This window comes from Pristis pectinata, chromosome 29 (assembly GCF_009764475.1).
Source record: "Pristis pectinata isolate sPriPec2 chromosome 29, sPriPec2.1.pri, whole genome shotgun sequence".
NCBI classification, from domain to species: Eukaryota; Metazoa; Chordata; class Chondrichthyes; order Rhinopristiformes; family Pristidae; genus Pristis; species Pristis pectinata.
The window spans coordinates 19997956-20019623 of record NC_067433.1 but is presented as its reverse complement, the minus strand read 5'-3'; the positions used below and the strand labels follow the sequence as shown (position 1 = coordinate 20019623).

The window sequence follows — 21668 nt, the reverse complement described above, 5'->3', positions numbered from 1 at the left end:
CCATTGAGTGCATTACCGAAAGCGACACCACTGTCAATCAAGGTTTGGCTCCACCCCGTTAGGTAAACACCCTCGTCCTTGCTGGACCACTTGGACTGGTCTGTGCGAGCACCTTTGTCCTGGGCACATCTACCACTGGTCCGTTTAAACACCTTTGTCCTGCTGGACCACCCAGCCCCCCAGCAGCATAAAGTGCTGCATGTTTGGTTTTCTATCTCTTTCTGTCTCCGAGGATGTTGAGGTGAGCTGTGCACTACTTCAGGGCAGTTAGTTAAGGACTCCTGAGACCAAAGAGCCAATGTTTGTCCAGAATCAGTGTGTCCAAACATTGTATTGTTTATTCCTTGATCACTTGTACCCAGTTATTTTGTGTGTGTGTGTGTGTGTGTGTGTGTGTGTGTGTGTGTGTGTATGCACCTCACCCCCTGTTGCAATTTCCCTCCACATTCGCGATCTCCTGCTTGAGAGTGTGTGAGTGAGCATCTGTTCCCATTCATTCTGTCCCCGCGTTTGTCTTTGTTAATAAACCATTTTTAAATTACAAAGGCTGTGTGTCCAGACCTTTATCTTTAAGATACCAAAAGAACCTTTCTCACAACAGATTTGTTCTTCTATTTGTGATAAGAACATATCTGGACAATTCTCCACGTTGTTGGATAGATGCCAGTGTTGTAACTACTGAAACAGCTTGACCAGATGTGCAACTAGTTCTAAAGCCCAGATCTTTTATACTACAACTGGGATGCTACCTAGTCCTGCAGCCTTTGTGTATCCAGTGCTCTCAGCCAATTCTTGATACCACGTGGAGCGCCTGACTGGCTTCTGTGGTGATGAGGATCTCGGGAGGAAACCGAGATGTATAACCCTTTTGTCTGAACATTACTGTAAAAACTGAAACACAGGGTCCTAAGGCTCCCCACCCCCACCCCCGCAATCCTCCTGGATAATGTACAGTCTCTGGAAAATAAAATTGAAGACCTCAGAGCAAGACTGCAGTACCAGAGGGACATCAGGGACTGTTGTGTACTCTGTCTCACAGAGACACAGCTCACCCCCAGCACTCCGGACACAGCACTCCAGCCCGAGAGCTTCACTACCCACCGCATGGACTGGATGGCGGAGTCAGGTAAAGCCTGAGGCGGCGGCGTTTGCTTCGTGATTAACTTTGTGATGCACAGATGTGGCGGTTCTGTCTCAGTCCTGCTCCCCTGACCTGGAACATCTGGCGGTCAAGTGTCGTCTGTTCTACCTGCTAAGGGAGTTCTCCGCCGTCATCCTGGTCGTGGTGAACATTCCACTCCTGGCAAAAGTCAAGCTGGCACTGGAGGAGCTGAGCCCCGTGATCAACAGTCACGAGACAGCGCACCCTGATGGCTTCCCTATCATCACGGGGTCTTCAACCAGGCCAGCTTGAAGAAATCTGTGACAGACTACCACCAACATGTCACCTGTGGAACCAGAGGAGCCAACACACTCGATCACTGTTACACCACTATTAAGAACGCTGACGATGCCATCCCGCACCCGCACTTTGGCAAGTCCGATCACCTGGCTGTACTTCTCCTCCCAGCATACAGGCAGAGACTGAGGACGGCAGCACCGGTGGTGAGGACCATGAAGGTCTGGTCAAGGGAGGCGGAGGAGTGTTTACAGGACTGCTTTGAATCTGTGGACTGCACCATATTCAGAGATCCTCGGATCTGAATGAATGTGCCACAACCGTCACCAACTTCATCGAGACCTGCGTGGATGAGTGTGTGCCTTCGAGAACATACAGAGCCTTCCCAAACCTGAAGCCCTGGATGAACCAGGAGATTCGCAGTCTGCTGAGGGCTAGATCTGTGGCGTTCAAGACCAGTGATCCAGTACCCTGCAAGAAGTCCAGGTATGACCTACGGAAGGCCATTGTGATAGCGAAAAGGCAATTCCGTGTGAAGTTAGAGGCACAATCAGACGCACGACAGCTGTGGCAGGGTTTGCGTGCCATTACTTCCTACAAGATGAAACCTAACAGCATAAATGGCAGTGATGGTTCATTCCCCAGTGAGCTCAACCCCTTTTATGCATGCTTTGAAAGGGAGAATAACCCTACACCTGTGCGAATCCCCACAGCATCTGGTGATCCTGTGACCTGTCTCGGAGGCTGACATCAGAACATCCTTCAAGAGGGTGAACCCTCGCAAGGTGTCAGACCCCAACGATGTACCTGGCAGGGTACTGAAAATCTGTGCCGACCAACTGGCTGGAGTGTTGAAGGACATCTTCAACCTCTCACTGCTGTAGTCGGAGGATCCCACCTGCTTCGAAAGGGCATCAATCATACCAGTGCCCAAGAAGAGCAGGGTGAGCTGCCTCAATGACTATCGCCCGGTAGCACCCACATCTACTGTGATGAAGTGCTTTGAGAGGTTAGTCATGACTAGAAATAACTCCTGCCTGAGCAAGGACCTGGACCCACTGCAATTTGTCTACTGCCACAACAGGTCTACAGTGGACGCAATCTCACTGGCTCTCCACTTTGCTTTGGAGCACCTAGACAACAGCAATACATACGTCAGGCTGCTGTTTATCGATGACCACCTTCCTCTGTCTCTGCATCAGGCTGTGCGCGGAACCCAAGTATGTGGGCACCAAGTGTCACTACGTACCGAGGTTCTACCTGTCTCTTCTGTTGCGAAGGATAGGCCTGGCCCCGTGGCCACGCAGCGTCCCTGTCAGCTGGACACTGCCGCGCTACCTGTCCTTCATGGAAAAGTTCTTCCAGGCCAATACCTTTGACCATAAGTCCATCAGGCAGTGGTCAGCATGGAACATCCTGCAGGAGAAGGACTCAATGGAAACTGTGGGGTGGTTCCCTGAGCAGACTGTCCAGACCATCTGGCAGAATGTCTCATCGCCAGAACTCACCAACAAGCACCAAGACCTTGCTTGGCTGGCGGTGAGAGGGGCCCTCCCAGTCAGATCCTTCCTGTACAGTTGGAACCTCACTCCCAGCGCGTACTGCCCCCGGGAGGACGGTGCTGGGGACAAGACGGTCGCCCACCTCTTTGCGGGCTGTAGGTTTGCGAGGAGGGTGTGGCAAAAGATGCAAGGGTCCTTGTCATGGTTCATCCCCAGCAGCAGCGTAACAGAGGATTCTCTGATCTACGGGCTGTTCCCAGGGACACACACAGAGACGGACATCAACTGCTGTTGGAAGGTCATCAACTCGGTGAAAGACGCTCTTTGGTGTGCCTGAAACTTGTTGGTCTTCCAGCACTGCAAGATGTCCGTAGGGGAATGCTGCTGGCTGGCACATTCCAGGCTGCAGGAGTTCATGCTGAGGGACGCACTGAAGCTGGGCGCAGCCAACGCAAAGGCTCGATGGGGAAAGACTACAGTTTAGGGTTCTTCTGCCACTGGATAGGGAGGGGCGGGGACAGGCGAGAAAGCCCCTAAATATTGTAAATACGGGACCGGGTAGCTTCCAGGGAGCCACATGTGTGGCATTGGTGCTGTTTTCTATATAAAAAGGTAAGACTAATGAATGATCTGTACAAGAATGTAAAGGTTTGCACTGTTTTGTAATTGTATATAGTTTGTCTTTTATTATGAATAAAGTTTATTTTGTATTTTAAAAAAATGACTTACAGCTCAACACCATCATCCCCTCAGTACTAATCACCAAGCTTCTAAACCTGGGCCTCTGTACCTCCCTCTGCAACTGGATCCTTGACTTCCTTATTGGGAGACCACAGCCAGTGTGGATCAGTAGTAACATCTCCTCCTTGCTGACAATCAACACAGACACACCCCAAGCATGTGTGCTTGGCCCACTACTCTACTCGCTCTACACTCACGACTGTGTGGCTCAGCACAGCTCAAACACCATCTATAAATTCGCCAATGACACCACTGTTGTTGGTAGAATCTCAGATGGCGACGAGGAGACGTACAGGAGTGAGATAGATCAGCTGGTTGAGTGGTGTCACAACAACAACCTCGCACTCAGTGTCAGCGGTGGAAAGGATGAGCAGCTTCAAGTTCCTCGGCATCAACATCTCGGAGGATCTGTCCCGGGCCCAACACATTGATGCAATCGTGAAGAAGGCACGTCAGCGGCTGTACGTCATTCGGGGTTTGAGGAGATTTGGTACGTTACCAAAGACTATTACAACTTTCTACAGATGTATGGTGGAGAGCATTCTGACTGGTTGCATCACCGCCTGGTACAGAGGCTCCAATGCACAGGATCGCAAGAGGCTGCAGAAGGTTGTAGACTCAGCCAGCTCCATCACGAGCACAACCCTCCCCTCCATGGAGGACATCTTCAAGAGGCTGTTCCTCAAGAAGGCAGGGTCATTAAGGACCATCTCCATCCGGGACATGCCCTCTTCTCGTTACTACCATCGGGGAGGAGGTACAGGAGCCTGAAGACCCACACTCAGCGATTCAGGAACAGCTTCTTCCCGTCCGCCATCAGATTTCTGAACGGTCCGTGAACACTACCTCGTTATTCCTTTTTTTTGCACTAGTTATTTTTGTAATTTATAGATTTTTATGTCTTTGCACTGTACTGCTGCTGCAAAACAACAAATTTCATGCCATATGTCAGTGGTAATAAATCTGATTCTGATTCTGAACCAAATAGTCCAAAAGCTCTGCTTTGTAGTTGACCCTGAGCCGACCTTCCAAAGATGTATCATCTCTGGTATACTTCGGAATGTCCTCATCTCTGCCCCGCCTCAGCTGATCTGCACCCCACATGCTTCTGCTACCTCTAAACCTGTCTGTTGTAACATTTTCCAAGCTGTCCATCCTGACCCACACTAAGTCCTGACTCTGTATCACTCTTGTGCTGGGAAACTACTGATTAACTGACTAAAAACACAAACTTGCTAGATCCTGTCAATCTGAAACCAAAACGGAAAGTTGTGGAAATACTTATCACTTTGGGTCATATCTATAAATAGAAGAATGGAGTTATAGTTTTAGATTGAAGATCTTTCGTCAGAATGTGCCTGATGATTGCTGCATCCTGATGAAAGATCATCAATATGAAATATTAGTTAACTTCTTTTCTCTACAGATGCTGCTTCTAAGAGTCATACTGCATGGGAATGGGCCCTTCAGCCCATCAACTCTGTGCCAACCATCAAGCATCCATTTACACTAATCCCATTTAACACTCCGCACATTCCCATCAACTCCACCCAAATTCTACCCCTCACCTACACGCAAGGGGCAATTTATAGCAGCCGATTAACCTACTAGCCAGCACGCCTTTGAGATGCGGGAGGAAACTGGAGTACCACATTGTCATGGGGAAATGGGCAAACCCCACACATATAGTGCCGGGATCTGCTGAGTACATGATGGACGTGCTCTCCAAAATGGGTTTTGGGGAGGGAACCAGAAATTGGATCCAACCGCTCTACACAGATATCCATAGTGCAGCCCAAATCAATGGGTGGGAGACAGATAGTTTCCCCATCAGGTCTGGAGTCAGGCAGGGGTGTCCACTCTCCCGTCTTGTTTGTGTACTGCACTGAACCCTTTGCCGAATCCATCCGGAAGGACGAGAGCATAAGAGGAGTGACGTTGCCGGGCAGTGGAGACACACAAGTCAAAACCTCCCTGTATATGGACGATGTCGCCGTCTTCTGCTCGGACCCACTGTCAGTTCACAGATTGATCAGTATCTGTGACAGGTTGGAGTTGGCCCGACCGATCCAACGTCCCTTTCACCATCAGGTCCGACTACCTGAATGTGCTGGGGGTCTGGTTTGGAGGGGCTGAGGTGTGTAACAAGAATTGGCTGGAGTGGATTGGGAAGGTCAAACAAAAACTGGGTTTATGGAAATGATGTTCTCTGTCAATAACTGGGAGGAACTTGGTCATCAGGTGCAATGTGCTCTCAGGGCTGATGTTCCTCACTCCTCTGCCTTGGCAATCACCCGGGATTCTTTCAGTTTATCTGGGGTCCAAGATGGGTCCAATGGGTGATACCCCAGTCAGCTGGATGTTGCCACACTACCTGTCCTTTGTGGAAGAGTTCTTCCAAGTAAACACCTTTGACCACAAACCTATCAGGCAGTGGTCAGTGCGGAACGTCCTGCAGACACTGCGGGGCAGGGACACTGTGGATTCTGTGGGTTTGTTCCCTGAGCAAACGGTCCGAACCATATGGCAGAATGCCTCACCGCCAGATCTGACCAGCAAGCACAAAGACCCTGCTTGGCTGGCAGTGAGAGATGCCCTCCCAGTCAGAGCTTTCCTCTACAGACGACATATCACCCCCAGTGCACGCTGCCCTCAGGACAGCTGTGGTTGGGACGAGATGGTCACCCACCTCTTTGCAGACTGTGGATTTGCTCCGAGGGTGTGGAGACGGATGCGAGGGTTCGTGTCCCGGTTCATCCCGGGCACCTGCGTAACAGAGGACTCTCTGATCTCCGGGCTGTTTCCGGGGATGCACACCAGGACAGACATCAAGTGCTGCTGGAAGGGCATCAACTCGGTGAAGGATGTCCTTTGGTCTGCCTGAAACTTCCAGCACAGCGAGATGTCCATAAGGGAATGATGGCACAGTCCAGGCTGCAGGAGTCTGTGCTGAGGGACACACTGAAGCTCGGTGCAGCCAATGCTGAAGCTCTGTGGGGAAGGACCACAGTCTGGGGTCCCTCCGCTACTGCACATGGAGGGGGTAGATTTGGGTGGGGAAGCCCCTTGAACAATGAAAGGGGGATTACCTCAGGAAGCCACATTAGGGGCAATGGTGCTATGTCTGTTTGTGTTTCTTTGTAAGTTTACACTACTGAAAGTAATAATAATGAATAGTTCTTCACTTTGCATATCTTTTTTATTGTGAATAAAGCTTACTTCTGAAATAAAAAAAATCTGCTGAGTAATTCCAGTATTTTCTCTTTTTAACTTTCTGAATACCACTTCTTGAAAGTCAATATTCGCACCTCATCATATCCAGCCCCACCAAGGTCCGGCACGGCAGTGTAGCGGTTAGCGTAACGCTTTACAGCGCCAGCGACCTGGGTTCAATTCCGGCCGCTGTCTGTAGGGAGTTTGTACGTTCTCCCCGTGTCTGCGTGGGTTTCCTCCGGGTGCTCCGGTTTCCTCCCACATTCCAAAGGCATACGGGTTAGGAAGTTGTGGGCATGCTATGTTGGCACCAGAAGCGTGGCGACACTTGCGGGCTGCCCCCAGAACACTCTACGCAAAAGATGCATTTCACTGTGTGTTTCGATGTACATGTGCCTAATAAAGATATCTTATCTAACATTTAGCCCCACTATTTGAGCTGTTGTAATGTTCCCAATGTCTTCAGTCATCGCGGCCAAAGTCCTCTATTCGCTCATTTAAGATGCTATTTAAAACCACGTTGTCCCCCTCTCCTGCCCTCCTAATATTAACTTTGTCTGATAGCAGGCGCCATGTAAATGCAGCTGCTGTTTTTTGAATTGCTTGGCCTCTGTCGCACAGCGTCCGTGCGCCCCAGTAAAGTGCTCGATTTTTCATTGGACTACACGACAAGCGTGCCTGTGTATATTTGCATAATCCGTCTTTAGCCTCTTTTAGCCGGTTTAGAAGAAAACAACCAGAAAACCGACTCCATTTCGCTTAACAATGTAAACTTCACGGAAATAAACACTTTCTTAATTGCAGCGGTTCGTTTCACCCTGACCATAAACGGGTTCTTCCCCAAACATAACCTGTCCCCGCTGGCAGTCTCGCCGGTCCTTCTGGTTCAGAAACGTGATGAATGGGTTTTTCACGCGCATGCGTGACGTGTGCCGCCCATGTTTGTTACGACGCGGGCACATCACCCTTCTGACTTCGAACCTGTTGTAGTGTAGCCTTCCGCCGCGGGGGGCGGTGCTGCGGCGGCTGCTGCTGCCCTGCACCCGGTTCAGTCCCGTTCTACCGTCCCACCGGCGGCGTCCTGTTCCGTTCCCTTCTCCCGGCGTGTTCTCCGGTTCACCTGGTTTTTCGCTCTTCATCGTGCTGGATGTTTCCAGCGTTTAATATTTGTTTCACATTTGACGACGTGTCACTTGTTTCTTTCTGCGGTTCTGTAATTTTCAGCAACACACGCACAAAATGCTGGAGTTTACTCAGCAGGTCCGGCAGCATCCGTGGAGTTTACTCAGCAGGTCCGGCAGCATCCGTGGAGGGAAAGAAACAGTTGACGTTTCGGCTCCAGACCCTTCATCAGGCCTGGAATCCACCTGCCGGTTTCTGCCCCCCGCGCCACACCTTCTTATTCCGGCTTCTGCCCTCTTCCTTTCCAGTCCTGATGAACGGGTCTGGGCCCGAAACGTCCATAGATGCAGCCCGACCTGCTGAGTTCCTCCAGCATTTTGTGTGTGTTGTATTGGACAGGCCTCATTGCTCATATGCTGACAGACTCCAGAAATAGACGAGCTCTGACGGATGACAGAGCTTGGAACAGGCAGACAGAGGAAAAGATTCAAGGATGTGCTCAAAGCCTTCTTAAAGAAATGCAACATCCCCACTGACTCCTTGAATCCTCTGGCTCATGACCGCTGAAAGTGGAGAAGGAGCATTCGGTATGATATTGAAACAATGATGTCATGAACTAGAGCACCACCTCACAGACTAGGCTTCACCCGCCCTGTCAATCACGACCCATTCCTTCACATTGGCTTCATTAGCCACCTCAGAACCCACAAAATAGGAACGACAGCAGGTCATCCTCAATCCCGAAGGACTGCCTACGAAGAAGAAAAAGAATTCCTATTTACTCCTTAAAACCTAAAAGTGTGATCAAACTGGATCTCATTGCACTTCATTAAATTCTAGGTACTAGGTAAATGCAAGTATCCACATGCAGTGTGATTTCCTTCTGCATTCTCATACTGCCCTCTGCATGTTTTTTGTACGATGCTGAATTATAAAACATATTCTTGCCAAAGTATCCGATTGTAATAGCACAACTTGTGGCACTGGAAATTTGCTTTCAAAAGGAAAGTGAAAACAGAAGAATGCTGAAAGGCTTGAGGTAGTGATATCATTAGTGGCGTAGTTAAATTGATATTATACGTTCCTATGTCAATTATGCTTGTGATTACATTGTTATAGGAAAATCAAACTGAAAATGCCGAAAATACTAAGCAGGTCAGCCAGCATCTGAAAAGTCAAAGTCGAGTTTATTGTCATAGGCACAGGTAATGTGTGCACAGGTGAAATGAAAAGCATCATATTTATATAACATCACATCACATGAGCAGCATCTGAGGAGGTTTACCACCGTTTCTCCTCCTATTGATGCCCAACGTTGAGTTTTTCTAGCATTTTCGGTTTATATTTCAGATTCCAACATTGAGCTATAAAACTTTTGTAAGTGACTGACGCTGATTTTAATACTCATGATCTTTGTGCAACAATTAAATGATTAGAGTTTAATATCAAGAGAATAAATAAAAATCGCTGGAAGCGGTGGGGTGATCAGGAGGCGCTCAACAGAGCATCTTAAATCGAAGCCCCGTCTGTTTTTATCTCAGCTTTCGGGCATGTGCGGTATTTTGTCAGCTGATGTCCGGAACTTCCTTGTGCCGACTGCCGCGCCGCCCAGTGGCCAGCAGGGAGCATTACACCGGGGGTGACGCGGCGCGCGGTCGGGGGGGGGGGTTCGGCGCAGCTCTCGCGAGAACGGGCGCGTGTCTCCGGGCGGCCGCGTGAGGCTCCGGGCTCCCGGTCGCTGAGCGGGCGCGATGCAGCACGACGATGTAAGCGGGGGGGGGGGGGCCGCACCGGGGAGGGCCCGCACCGGGGGGGGCCCGGAGGAGGGGGGGCCGCACCGGGGAGGGCCCGCAGTGGGGGAGGAGGGGGGGCCGCAGCGGGGAGGGCCCGCACCGGGGGGGCCGCACCGGGGGGGGCCCGGAGGAGGGGGGGCCGCACCGGGGAGGGCCCGCAGTGGGGGAGGAGGGGGGGCCGCAGCGGGGGAGGAGGGGGGGCCGCACCGGGGAGGGCCCGCAGTGGGGGAGGAGGGGGGGCCGCAGCGGGGGAGGAGGGGGGGCCGCACCGGGGAGGGCCCGCACCGGGGGAGGAGGGGGGGCCGCACCGGGGAGGGCCCGCACCGGGGGAGGAGGGGGGGCCGCACCGGCGGGGGCCCGCAGTGGGGGAGGAGGGGGGGCCGCACCGGCGGGGGCCCGCAGTGGGGGTGAAGGGGGGAGAGAAGGGGGCCCGCACCGGGGGAGGAGGAGGAGGTCCGTCCCCGCACCGGGTGGAGGGTGGGAGGTGGGAGGCAGAAGGTCTGTCCCCAGAGTCAGGACAGCGTGTGTTCGGTACCGAGACGCCGCTAGTTAACCGGTCGGTGGGCGGCGGAGCGGGGAGAGAGGCCGGGAGCGTGAGGGGGTCCGGGGACGGAGGGGACCCGGCTCTCAGGCCCAGCCACTGTGGGCATTGCGGTAAAACCAACATGCTGGAGGTTCTCAGCGGGTTCCGTGCATGGGAACCCGGGGTCAGTGTTGCGGGCCGGTAACCCTTCATCAGACCGAGTAGAGCCGCTGCCTCATGGGTTCGATCCCGACCTCCGGCGCTGCCTGTGTGGAGTTTGCACGTTCTCCCTGTGACCGGGTGGGTGACATGGGCCAGTGCAACACATGTCCAGGCCCTTCAGCCCGCAGGGCCAATGTGAACTGCACACCTGCCTTCACATGGTCGGTATCCCTCCACCCCCTCCCTGTTCACCTGTCTGTCTGAACGCCCCTCAAACGTTGCTGGTGTATCTGCTTCCACCAGCTCCCCTGGCAACACATTCCAAGCACCTACCGCAAAATAAAACTTGCTTCATAAATCTCCTTTAAATTTTCCCCATCTCACCTTAAAGCTATGGTATTTGACATTTCTATCCTAGGAAAAAGACTATCTACCCTATCCATGCCTGTCATATACTATTAGGTTACCCCTCAGCCTCTGACACTCCAGAGAAAACAATCCAACTTTGCCCAACCACTCCTTATAGCTAATACTCTCCTATCCAGGCAACCTCTTCTGCACCCTCCCCAAAGCCTCTGCATCTGTCCTGCAGTGTGGTGGTCAGAACGGCACACGATACTCCAAATGAGGACTAACCAAAGTTTTATACAGCTGCAACATGACTTCCCAACTTTTATATTCAACACCCTGACCAATGAAGGTAGATTTCCTCCAGGTGCTCTGGTTTCCTCCCACATCCCAAGGGCAGGTGGATGGGTTAATTGGCTGCTGTAAATTGCCCCTAGTGTGCAGGTGAGTGGTAGAATCTGGCGGGAGTTGATGAGAATGTGGGGAGAATAAAAAATGGGGTTAATATAGAATTGGAATAAATGGTGGTGGGTGGTCGGTATGGACTCAGTGGGCTGAAGGGCCTGTTTCCATGCTGTATCTCTGAGAAGTGGAAGAGTGGGGATGGAGGGCCATCGACCTGAAGTGTTAACTCTGTTTCTCACTCCACAGATGCTGTCTGACTTGTTGAATATTTACAGTACTTGATGGTTTTAATGCAGAGTTCCAGCATCTGCAGTTTTTTGATTTGTTTTCAGGCATTAAGGAAGAGCATATGTACATTGATGAACATAGGAAGAGATCATGAGCACTGTGACCAAATGCCATGGCCATGGGCTTTGGCGTTATCCCATATGTCCATGTATACTTTAGGCAAACAATGCTTGTATTTGCACACATTCAGAGAGCTAGTTCCGTCCTCATTGACCTGTTAAGGGAAGCATATGGACCTGACACATCATACAACTCACGTTGCACCTTGCAGCAGTGATCCCTACTTCTGGGTCTTGGACAACCTGCAACAGATACCTCCAGGCACTGGGGAGGTACCACCAACAATGTCTTTGCAAAATACGTTGGAAGAATAAGTGAACTATTGTCAAGTGTCCTCTCCTAGGCCATTATCCCCAGCACTGAGGTCCTAGTCAGTCAGCGGCATTGGGCAGGCTATGTTGTTCCCATGCTCAACATGGGATTTCAGAAACAGCCATTCTGTTCCAGGCTCTGCCACAGGAAGAGATTAGCAGGTGGACACAAACATTTATGAGAATGTTCTCAAGGACTCCTTGGGGGAAAAAAGCAAAATCCCACTGACTCTTGAGAACCTCAAAGTGGAAAAGGAGCATTTAGGATGGGTCTGACTACCCCTACTGCTCACCCATCTGTCTTGGCAAGCACTTTCTGCCCCATCTGTGGATGGGTACAGGTCCCACATTGGCCTCACTGGTCATCACAGAACTGGAGTGGAAACATGTAATGCTTGATCCTGAGGGACTGCCTGAGAAGAAGACAACAATTCTATACCATGTATGTTGTGACTCTACATGGTTTCAAGCTACATGCAGCCATGTACCATACTGCACTAGTTCTGCCAGATCTTGATCATCTAATGTACACTCCACTCCAGCAATCTCTGGCCAAAATATCTTAAACCCCTTTGGTATAAACAAAATGCCTAAATCCCTGACCTGACTGTGTGCCAAGAACTGCAGTGCATCAATACAAACATTTGAAGCTAAGTGTTAACTATTTAACCAAGTAGGATTTCAAACCCAACCACTCCTTATAGCTAACACACTCCAATCCAGGCAACCTCTTCTGCACCCTGCCCAAAGCCTCTGCATCTGTCCTGCAGTGTGGCGATTAGAACGGCACACAATACTCCAAATGAGATGAACCCCCAGATCATCTCTCAATCCTATGTGCAAGAAGGCACAATTATTCAGCATTTCACTTTGTATCATAATTAGAATACTTTATCCACTGACTTTTTGTTTTAAGTGATGGTTGCTGGTTTGTAATTTTCTCTTCTGTGCTTGTTTCAATTTGTTTGTGAGAGCTGAAGACAGAAGTGAAATGGATTATAAACAAGTCTCTCTTTTCCAGGTGATTTGGGATATTATCGGAAACAGACAGTTTTGTTCCTATAAAGTCAAGTAAGTAAAGTGATGCAGAAAAACAAATGATCATAGCATAAAAGTGACCCTTGAAGGTAGCGTCAGTTCCCAGTAGCTGCGCAGGAATTGGCCTTCATTCTCCATCTCTTGTGTCACACACAGATCAAGCATTTTGCCTCCAGGGAATATGGACAAAAATCAGAAATCACATAATTATTAGCTGTCACCTAATTATCACCTAATTACTAGTTTAATTAGTTCAGCACATCAAGGGCCTGTTCCTGTGCTGTACTGTTCTATGTTCTAACTGTAGCCTATCTACTGATTTCTGCATTATTACTGTAGACAGCTGGACTCAAACCCCTTGTAAAGCATTACAGCACAGTACAGGCCCTTCGGCTCACGATGTTGTGCTGACCTCTTAGCCTGCTCTAAGATCAATCTAACCCTTCCCTCCCACATCATTTTTCTATCACCCATGTGCCTATCTAAGAGTCTCTTAAATGTCCCTAATGTATCTGCCTCTACCAGCAACCCTGGCAACGCGTTCCACGCACCCACCACTGTCTGTGTAAAAAAAAAACTTGCTCTGGTATCCCCCCTCTGTACTTTCCTCCAATCATCTTAAAATTATGCCCCCCTGTATTAGCCATTTCCGCCCTGGGAAAATGTCTCTGACTGTCCACTCGATCTATGCCTTTTATCATCTTGTACACCTCTATCAAGTCACCTCTCGTCCTCCTTCGCTCGAAAGAGAAAAGCCCGAGCTCGCTCAACCTATCCTCATAAGACATGTTCTCCAATCCAGGTAGCATTCTGGTAAATCTCTTCTGCACCCTCTCTAAAGCTTCCACATCCTTCCTATATTGAGGCGATCAGAACTGAACACAATATTCTAAGTGTGGTCTAACCAGAGTTTTGCAGAGCTGCAACATTATCTTGCGGCTCTTGAACTCATCTACTTTTCATCTACTCTCAATTCATGTAACTATATTGATCAGATCAGTTATTGTGGGAAAGTACTCAATAAACCATGGCATATCATCAGTGAAACAAAGCCAGGTAGAATTGGATCATTGAAATGTACAGAAGGGGCACTTCAGCCCATTGTGTCCAAGGTGGCTGTGAGAGGAAGCAATCAGGCTTAGTTCTAAATTCTTGCTATTTGTCTCTCATGCTGCAGGTTCTTTGTCCTCAATTGCCTGTCCAAATCACATCCCACCACATTTTTAAGGCCCTAGATTCAGACAACTCTGAGTGAAAAGATTTCTTGTCTTCTTTCCAGACCTTGTGCCATTGATTTTGAATCTGATCCTTATTATAGATCAGTTCCCCAGCAGGAAAACCTTTATTAGAACTTCCTATCTTAAAACTTCTGTGAAGTAACATGAACAGGAGCAGGAACAGCCCAGTCAACCCTTTGAACCTGCAACACCATTCAGTAAGATTATTGCCAATCAGATCTTGGTCTCAACACCATTTTCCTGCTTTCTCCTCATACCCTTGATTCATTTGTTTAAATGTCTGTCACTCTTTGCCTTGAACGTATTCAACGACTAAATCTCCACAGCTTTCAAAAAGAGAGAATTCCAAAGATTCATGATGGACAAACCTTTAATGTGAAAGTATTCCTCCTAATTCTTGATAACTGCACAGGTGAAAACACCATCTCAGCATCACCCAGTCACTCCTGTTCAGAATCTTGTTTCGAAAAGGCCACCTCTCATTCCTCTAAACTCCAAAGTGCTCAACTTCAAACTTCATCCCAGTAATCAACCTAGTGAACCTTTCTGTGCACCACCTCCAATGCAATTATATTATTTCTTAAATATGGAGACAAGAATTGTCCACAGTACTCCAGGTGCGGCCTCATCAGCACTTTGTAAAGTTGCATGAAAACTTCCCCACTCTTATACTCCTTGCAATAAAGGAGAGTATTCCATTAACTTATTACTTGCTGTATCTGCATGCTAATGTTTTTGTGTTTCATGTACCGAGATTTTCATCCTTTTGTACCACAACATCTTGTATTCTCACGATATTTAAGTAATAAATTGCTCTTTCACTCTTCCCTTCCATATCCAACAGTGTCTTGCCCACTCTCTTAACCTGTCTATATTTCTTTGCGGGCTGTGTCATCACAACTTGCCAACCCACCCATCTTTGTGTCATCAGCAAACTTGACGGCAGTACAACTGTGTCCCTTAAGTCATCATTGTTGTAAATAGTTGAAGCCCCAACACTGATCCCTGTGGCATTTCCATGTCACTGATTGCTGAGCTGAAAAGGTCCCATTTATCCCACTGTTTTCTGTTAGGCAGTCTCAAATATCTGTGTTCCAAGAATAGTAATCCACACTTTTTCAACGTCTGCTCATGTTTCCAACGGGCTTTTTCTATTTCCTGAAATGTGGTGAGCAGATTTATGCACTGTTACTGCAGCTGGAGCTTAACCAGTGAGTACCAGTGTTTTGGCATGATCTCTTTCATGTTCTGTGTCACGTAAAATAACACTTTTTAAGCACTACGTAAACCTAATCTGCCATCTTTGAATTTGCCTACATGGGAAGTGAGATGTCTCTTTAAATGCAGCTGCCAAAATTGTGTTATTTATCGTGTACTCCCTTTCCATATTCCAGACGGCCTCACTTCCCATTTATCTACATTGAACTCAATTGCCATGTTTCTGCTCATTTTATCCTCCTGCCTTGGTATTAGAAATCTGTATCTGTCTGCCTTAGTTAGTATCACCTGTAAACTTCCTCTGGAATTAATAAAAAAATTCATAAAAGTTGGAAAGAGTGATGGATCCAGAACTGACTCTTGAGGTATACCACTGCTGGTCATCTAGTCTAGTCACATCCATTCACCATCACCTTGGAGCCAGCTGTAGATAATATCTCATGCATAAAAACCTGGTAAACTCTGCTTCATAAACACATCTGTTCTGTAGATGGGGTTTTGCTCTCAGATTGGGAAGAGGTTGTTCATGCGGGCTGATTCTCTTCAAAGTCCAGGATATCTGATGTGCTTTTAACGTTAAACACTATGTAATTCCTTCTAATGTCGTTCATTTTATTTGTAGAACCAAAACTCAGAGTTTCTGTCGTAACGAGTACAATATCACAGGTCTGTGTAATCGTTCATCCTGCCCTCTGGCCAACAGTCAGTATGCAACCATCAAGGAAGAGAAAGGTAAGCCACCTGATCTCTCGACCAATCTGCAGTGCAAACTTTAAGCCTCATTTCTATCACTTTACATCAGTTATGAATGCCTGCATTAACATGATTGATGATACAAGTTGATAAAGAGATTAAAACTATTGTTGATGTGATGAATAACAGCATGAACTAGTAATTATTAGTAATGCTAGTCAAACTGCAGCTAACTTGAGCAGTTTTGTATAATGCATAATATGTAGAAGCTGCTGTATCATCTGCCAGGATAAACTGGGTGCAGTTGGTGTTTCTGTGTGGGTTTGCCCATCGTTGAGCCGTGTTTTAATTCAGATTGTGAATTCTTCCTCCAGCTGGGTTGGCCCATCTCCTCTCTTTGGGATTAATGTGAGGTGTGAGTTTCTCCTGCTGTTCGGGCACAGGCTAAACCTGCTGTTTTGCATCCTTTAGGTCAATGTTTCCTGTACATGAAGACAATAGAGCGAGCAGCCTTTCCAGCTCGAATGTGGGAGCGGGTGAGAATTGACTGACTATATGAATCTTGAAAAGTTTTGATTGGCAAGATGGTCTTGTTCTCCCTTGAGTGTCAAGTGCTGGTTCCTAATAACCTTTCGGGTTATCTGTGTGTGTAATGCATTGTGATGTAAAATTAATTGTGGCTTGTTTTGTCTGGTCAGAGCATTTGGTCTTGCTCACTATCCTAACACAAATCACTTAACACACTGACACTTGTGTTATGAAGGGGGGAGGGAGATGGGGATGGATACCTACGTGAAATGGATGAGGTACATGCATCTGTAAAATATTACATGTATGACATGCATGAAAAATAGCACCATTACTCTAAGTAATGCACATGCAAGGAGCACACTGTACATGGTGCAGTTACTCCTGTAGGCTAGGCAATTCATATGAGAAAAAAAGCCCTAGTTGGACTTTGCTGGAAATTCTCAGCAAGCAGGCAGACTTTGTGAAGCGAGAAACAGTTAGTATTTCAGATCAATGGCATTTAATCCTTGCATCAGAATAGATTTGCCCGTTCAGTTTCTAGTGAAACATTAACCCAGTTTTTTCTCTTCATTGGTGTTACTTTGCCTGTTGAGCATTTCCAACGTTTTTGTCATAGTTCTCCAGTATTTGACTTTTGAACTGTCTGTGGGAAAATTCTCTCTTCTAGTTGTTTCCATTTTCCTGTAGAATTTGAAACCAGGTTTTTTTTTATCTGGAGAAAATGATTTTGTCTTATTGACAAACTTGGTCAGCTTGCTGCTCAATATTTTGCAGGTAAAGCTGAGTAAAAATTATGAGAAAGCTCTGGAGCAGATCGACGAGCACCTCATCTACTGGCCCCGCTTCATCCGGCACAAGTGCAAGCAGCGTTTCACCAAGATCACCCAGTACCTGATACGCATCCGCAAGCTGACTCTCAAGAGGCAGTAAGTCCTTTTTAATGCAAGCCTGGTTTCTGCTTAATCAGAGGGTGACGTGAGTTCAGGCTGTGGTTCTGGGTGTGAGAAGAATCTGGATGGGGGTGAAAGAGTCTTCGTCAGTGGAGTCCATTGAAGATCAGAGGTGGGAGCTTGGATCTACAGTGGCAGGCTCTTTGAACTTGCCATCACTTGTCACCTCCAGAGGCAATATTAAACAAGATAGCAGCTGAGTAGGCTTGAAGATCTTGACATGTAACCATTGAGACCACATTGGATTCTGCTTACAAGAAGTAATTTTATCTGAGCACAACCATATTGTTTGTGTGGCTGTTATTTAACGGTTAAGATCCCTCCAGTAATGTAAACCCTGAATGTTTTCAAAATTACTGTAAAAGTTCCACAGGTTCAATGATCTCAGAGGGGTTAACACGGTGGTGAATGGCTGGTCTCTGCAGTTCACTGAGGGATGGGGTAGGATCTGTTGGTGGGAAGTTTTTCTTCACCCTATGGTTAACTCTCTTGTTTCTCTTCAGGAGGAAGCTGGTACCTTTAAGCAAGAAAGTTGAACGCCGAGAGAAACGAAGAGAGGTAATAATACTGATGTACTGAGGTGGAATGAACGCACTGATGTACTGTTGTCTGTTAGTGTCTGACAGCCTCCGTCTCCAAACTCCATCCTGTCGTTAATGTAAAGCAAATGTCATTGGTGTGACGCAGCAACAGAAGAATCACTGCCAGCCAAAAAAAATATTGGTTGTCATATTAAGGTGGTCACAGCATGATGTGGAATTTTGCAGCAAATCAACCACGTGCCATGAAATGAATCCCACTCCACCTCTCCTTGCTCTTTCCTCATAACCTTGAATTTTTAATTTTTAAATTTTTTCTTAATTAAAGGTAACAGGCCCTTCCAGCCCAACGAGTCCACGCCGCCCATTTTTAAACCCCCAATTAACATACCTGTATGTCTTTAGAATGTGGGAGGAAACCGGAGCACCCGGAGGAAACCCACGCAGACACGGGAGAACGTACAAACTCCTTACAGACAGTGGCGGGAATCGAACCCCGATCACTGGCGCTGTAATAGCGTTGCGCTAACCGCTATGCTACCGTATAGTATTGTAGTATCTAGTTCTTTACTGAACTTTTTTCTGAATCTGTTCCCACCAACTTATAAGGCAGTGTTATCCAAATCATAACACATGGGGTGAATAAATTGTCACCTCTACTCTACCCTACAGCCTCTGGTCTTGAACCCATATCCGGATCGCTCATGTTTCTGCCACTGCAAAAGACTCTCCTTATTTAATCCTGTCAAAGTCATTCACAATCTCCATTACATCTCACCGCCCCTCCCCACCCCTTAAATTTCTGTCCTCTAAGGAGAACAATCTCCAGATTCTCTGTTCCGCGATGTAACTGAAATCTAACTGTCCTGGTAAATTTTAGTAAATGATCTCTGTGGCCCCTCCAAGGCCTTGACGTCCATCCATGGTTTGAATTGAGTGAAAGTGCTCGGCTGTCCCCGTTTATTGGTACTTGTTGTTGATTGTGGTGGCCGGTTTCTTTGGTGGAGATTGCAATGTAACAAAGTCTGACTGGTGTCCTCTTGCAGGAAAAGGCTCTGATTGCAGCTCAACTAGACAATGCCATTGAGAAGGAACTACTGGAGCGATTGAAGCAGGGGACGGTGAGTGGCTGCTTTTAAGAGCTGGGATCTGAGGTTCCAACAAGATAATGATCTTTGTATCTAAAGAGTAGGAACATAACGGGATGCTAATGGAATATTAGCGGATCGCACTGATTGATGGATCTGTTAAATGATGGTCGCTTTCTTATTTCCTCAATGTGTTGCAGTTTGTATTAGGGAAAAGAAATTTCCCACTGACATGAAATGTTCTCTCTCTCTCTGATACAAGTTGTTGTCTCTTCCATCAGTATGAAGACATCTACAATTTTCCTGTTCATGCTTTTGACAAAGCATTGGAGAAACAGGATCATGAGAGTGAGGCTGACTCTTCAGAGGAAGATGATGAAGTAAGTATGGACAGAAGTTGAGAAGAACACGAATCCCTCCATTCTAGTATCTAATCCTGTTGACTCTGATAGAAGTTGGAGGCTGTTCAGATGGCATCTCTCCAACACTTGTGTCTTGGCTCTTTGGTCCTGTGTCACTGAGCATATCTGGCCTGGAGCAGAGTTGTCCAATACATGTAATTGGGACTCCCATCTTTGATTGGGCGATCTCAGTAATTGCTCTGTGTGCTTTAATTATTTAACTCTTTCTTCTCTGCTAAAGCATATAATATGGGTGAAGACCCTACTCTTGGATTCACCAACAGCATCTGCAAGGACACATTGTTACTGTTGTTAGCTCATGTCCACAATCCACTCCAATTCAGGAGAAACCAGTGTGAACAATGAACAACTCCAACAGGGCTCATCAGAGCAACGCGTATAGATGTAGGGAGACTGGGTGGGGAATGTGGCACAGATCTGGAGGGTTGGGAGGCAGAGGGAACTGCTCTTGCGGGTCTCAACATCTGGACAGTCACCCTGATGAAGTGTGGACACAAACCATACTCTGCACAGATAAATTCATATCAGGATTCGGTAAGGGTGGCTGCAACATTTTGCGCTGAATGGTAGTAGATGTGAAACAGATGTACACGGGAAGTGCACTTACCTGCATTTTGCAGGGAATTTTCTGCTGTTACTTCAGGTGGCTGGAAGATGTATCCAGAGCTTTAAAATCACCCTTCCAAATCAGAAGCTGGAGGATTTTGTGGAACTACTGACCACATCCAGCCTTCCGTTTGTCATAGTTTGTCTTCTCTCTCCTCTGCAGGATGTTGGCCAGGTAGAATATGTGGAGGATGACTCCCTGGACGAAAGTGACCTGAGTGACTTTGAGGTAACGATCTGGTGATCTAAGTGGAACCTCTGCTCTCTTCAATTTTGGATAGAGGGGCCTCATTAAATTTTGGGGTGTGGGTACATGAATGGAACATAGTTCTTTCAGTGTAGATACTGTTGGCTGTCCTCAACCATCCCAAATGAGATGCGGTATAGTGATACACTTTAAGGCCAGTTGATCCTCCATCTGGGTTAGATTTACCTCCAGGTGCCAACATTAAGGTCAATATCAAGTTCCACCCCTCAATGTTCTATTGATCAGATTTATTCTGACTTAAAATATATTGGCAGAAAGTAGTAAAGTGCAGGCTGCATTGTGCACAGTGGAACATTCCAGAACACTTCTGAATGAGCTAAGTTGTCTTCCCCTCTAAGTTAACTGAATATTTATCTTTGCCTGCATCCTACGTATGATTGCCACCTGATGGGACCTATTGAAAAGTGAATGATTGGGCATCAGATCGGCAGGATGACCCATAGTCACATACTCCGGTAGCCTCATGTTTGGTTGATACATGAGGAGTAATCGCATGGAGGAGATGGAGAGTGTGGGCAGGAAAGTGTATCCCAACAAGAGGCAGTCTTTGAAAGAGAAATGAAACAGTTAAAGCATGGACCACTTTTGATCAGCCTCCGGCTGGGGCTTGGTTGTGCGTGAGTACAGAATGCAGTAGTGCTGTTAGTGGCTGATGTAACTGAAGCTGGTCTTTCATGCATACAGGCCATGGACAAACTAGAGGACAGTGAAGGTGAGGAGGAATCGGAGCAATCCAGTGATGAGCAGGAAATGGAGGTAGAAACCTCCAAGTCAAAGGGCAAGACACCAGTGAAAGGTCCTATCCGAAAGAAGCGACCATTTGTAGAAATTGAATATGAGCAGGAGACAGAACCAGCAGCCAAAGCCAGGAGTACGTGACAACCTCGTTTGAAGCACTGGTCTTCTAATGAAATGCGGACGCTAAGTTCACTGTACAGATATTTTAAAGCAAAACATCTTGCATGATTTCCTCATTACTGCAGCACCATTGCTGCTCCAACAGGCTTTGATTGAGGAAAGCTGGAACCATTTTTAAGTATCCTTGCAATATGACTCTCAGATTGATTTTTGTTTTGCCTTTTGTATAAAATAATGAATAAAAATGCAAATGAACCACATAACTGTAGAGAAGTTTTCCGCTAATTGTAATATGGATGTTGGACTATAAGTATCAGTAATTGACGGTAATTATCACTTGTCTTGGTGTACT

General features: G+C 47.4%; 1 protein-coding gene and 1 non-coding gene across 2 annotated transcripts; both read left to right on the top strand.

The window, feature by feature from the left end:
* Positions 1-7730: 7730 nt before the first annotated feature.
* Positions 7731-7830, top strand: LOC127584474 (small nucleolar RNA U13). Its single transcript, XR_007958400.1, has one exon. It is a non-coding gene; the product is annotated as a small nucleolar RNA U13 (small nucleolar RNA).
* A 1738-nt stretch (positions 7831-9568) lies between these two features.
* On the top strand, positions 9569-21646 carry mak16 (MAK16 homolog (S. cerevisiae)). Its single transcript, XM_052040987.1, has 10 exons — positions 9569-9743; positions 12889-12938; positions 15984-16093; positions 16526-16590; positions 17360-17511; positions 18039-18093; positions 19121-19195; positions 19444-19542; positions 20354-20419; positions 21143-21646. The coding sequence occupies exons 1-10, from the start codon at positions 9729-9731 to the stop codon at positions 21335-21337; spliced, it is 882 nt and encodes a 293-aa protein (XP_051896947.1). The 5' UTR covers positions 9569-9728; the 3' UTR covers positions 21338-21646.
* The last annotated feature ends 22 nt before the right edge of the window (positions 21647-21668 follow it).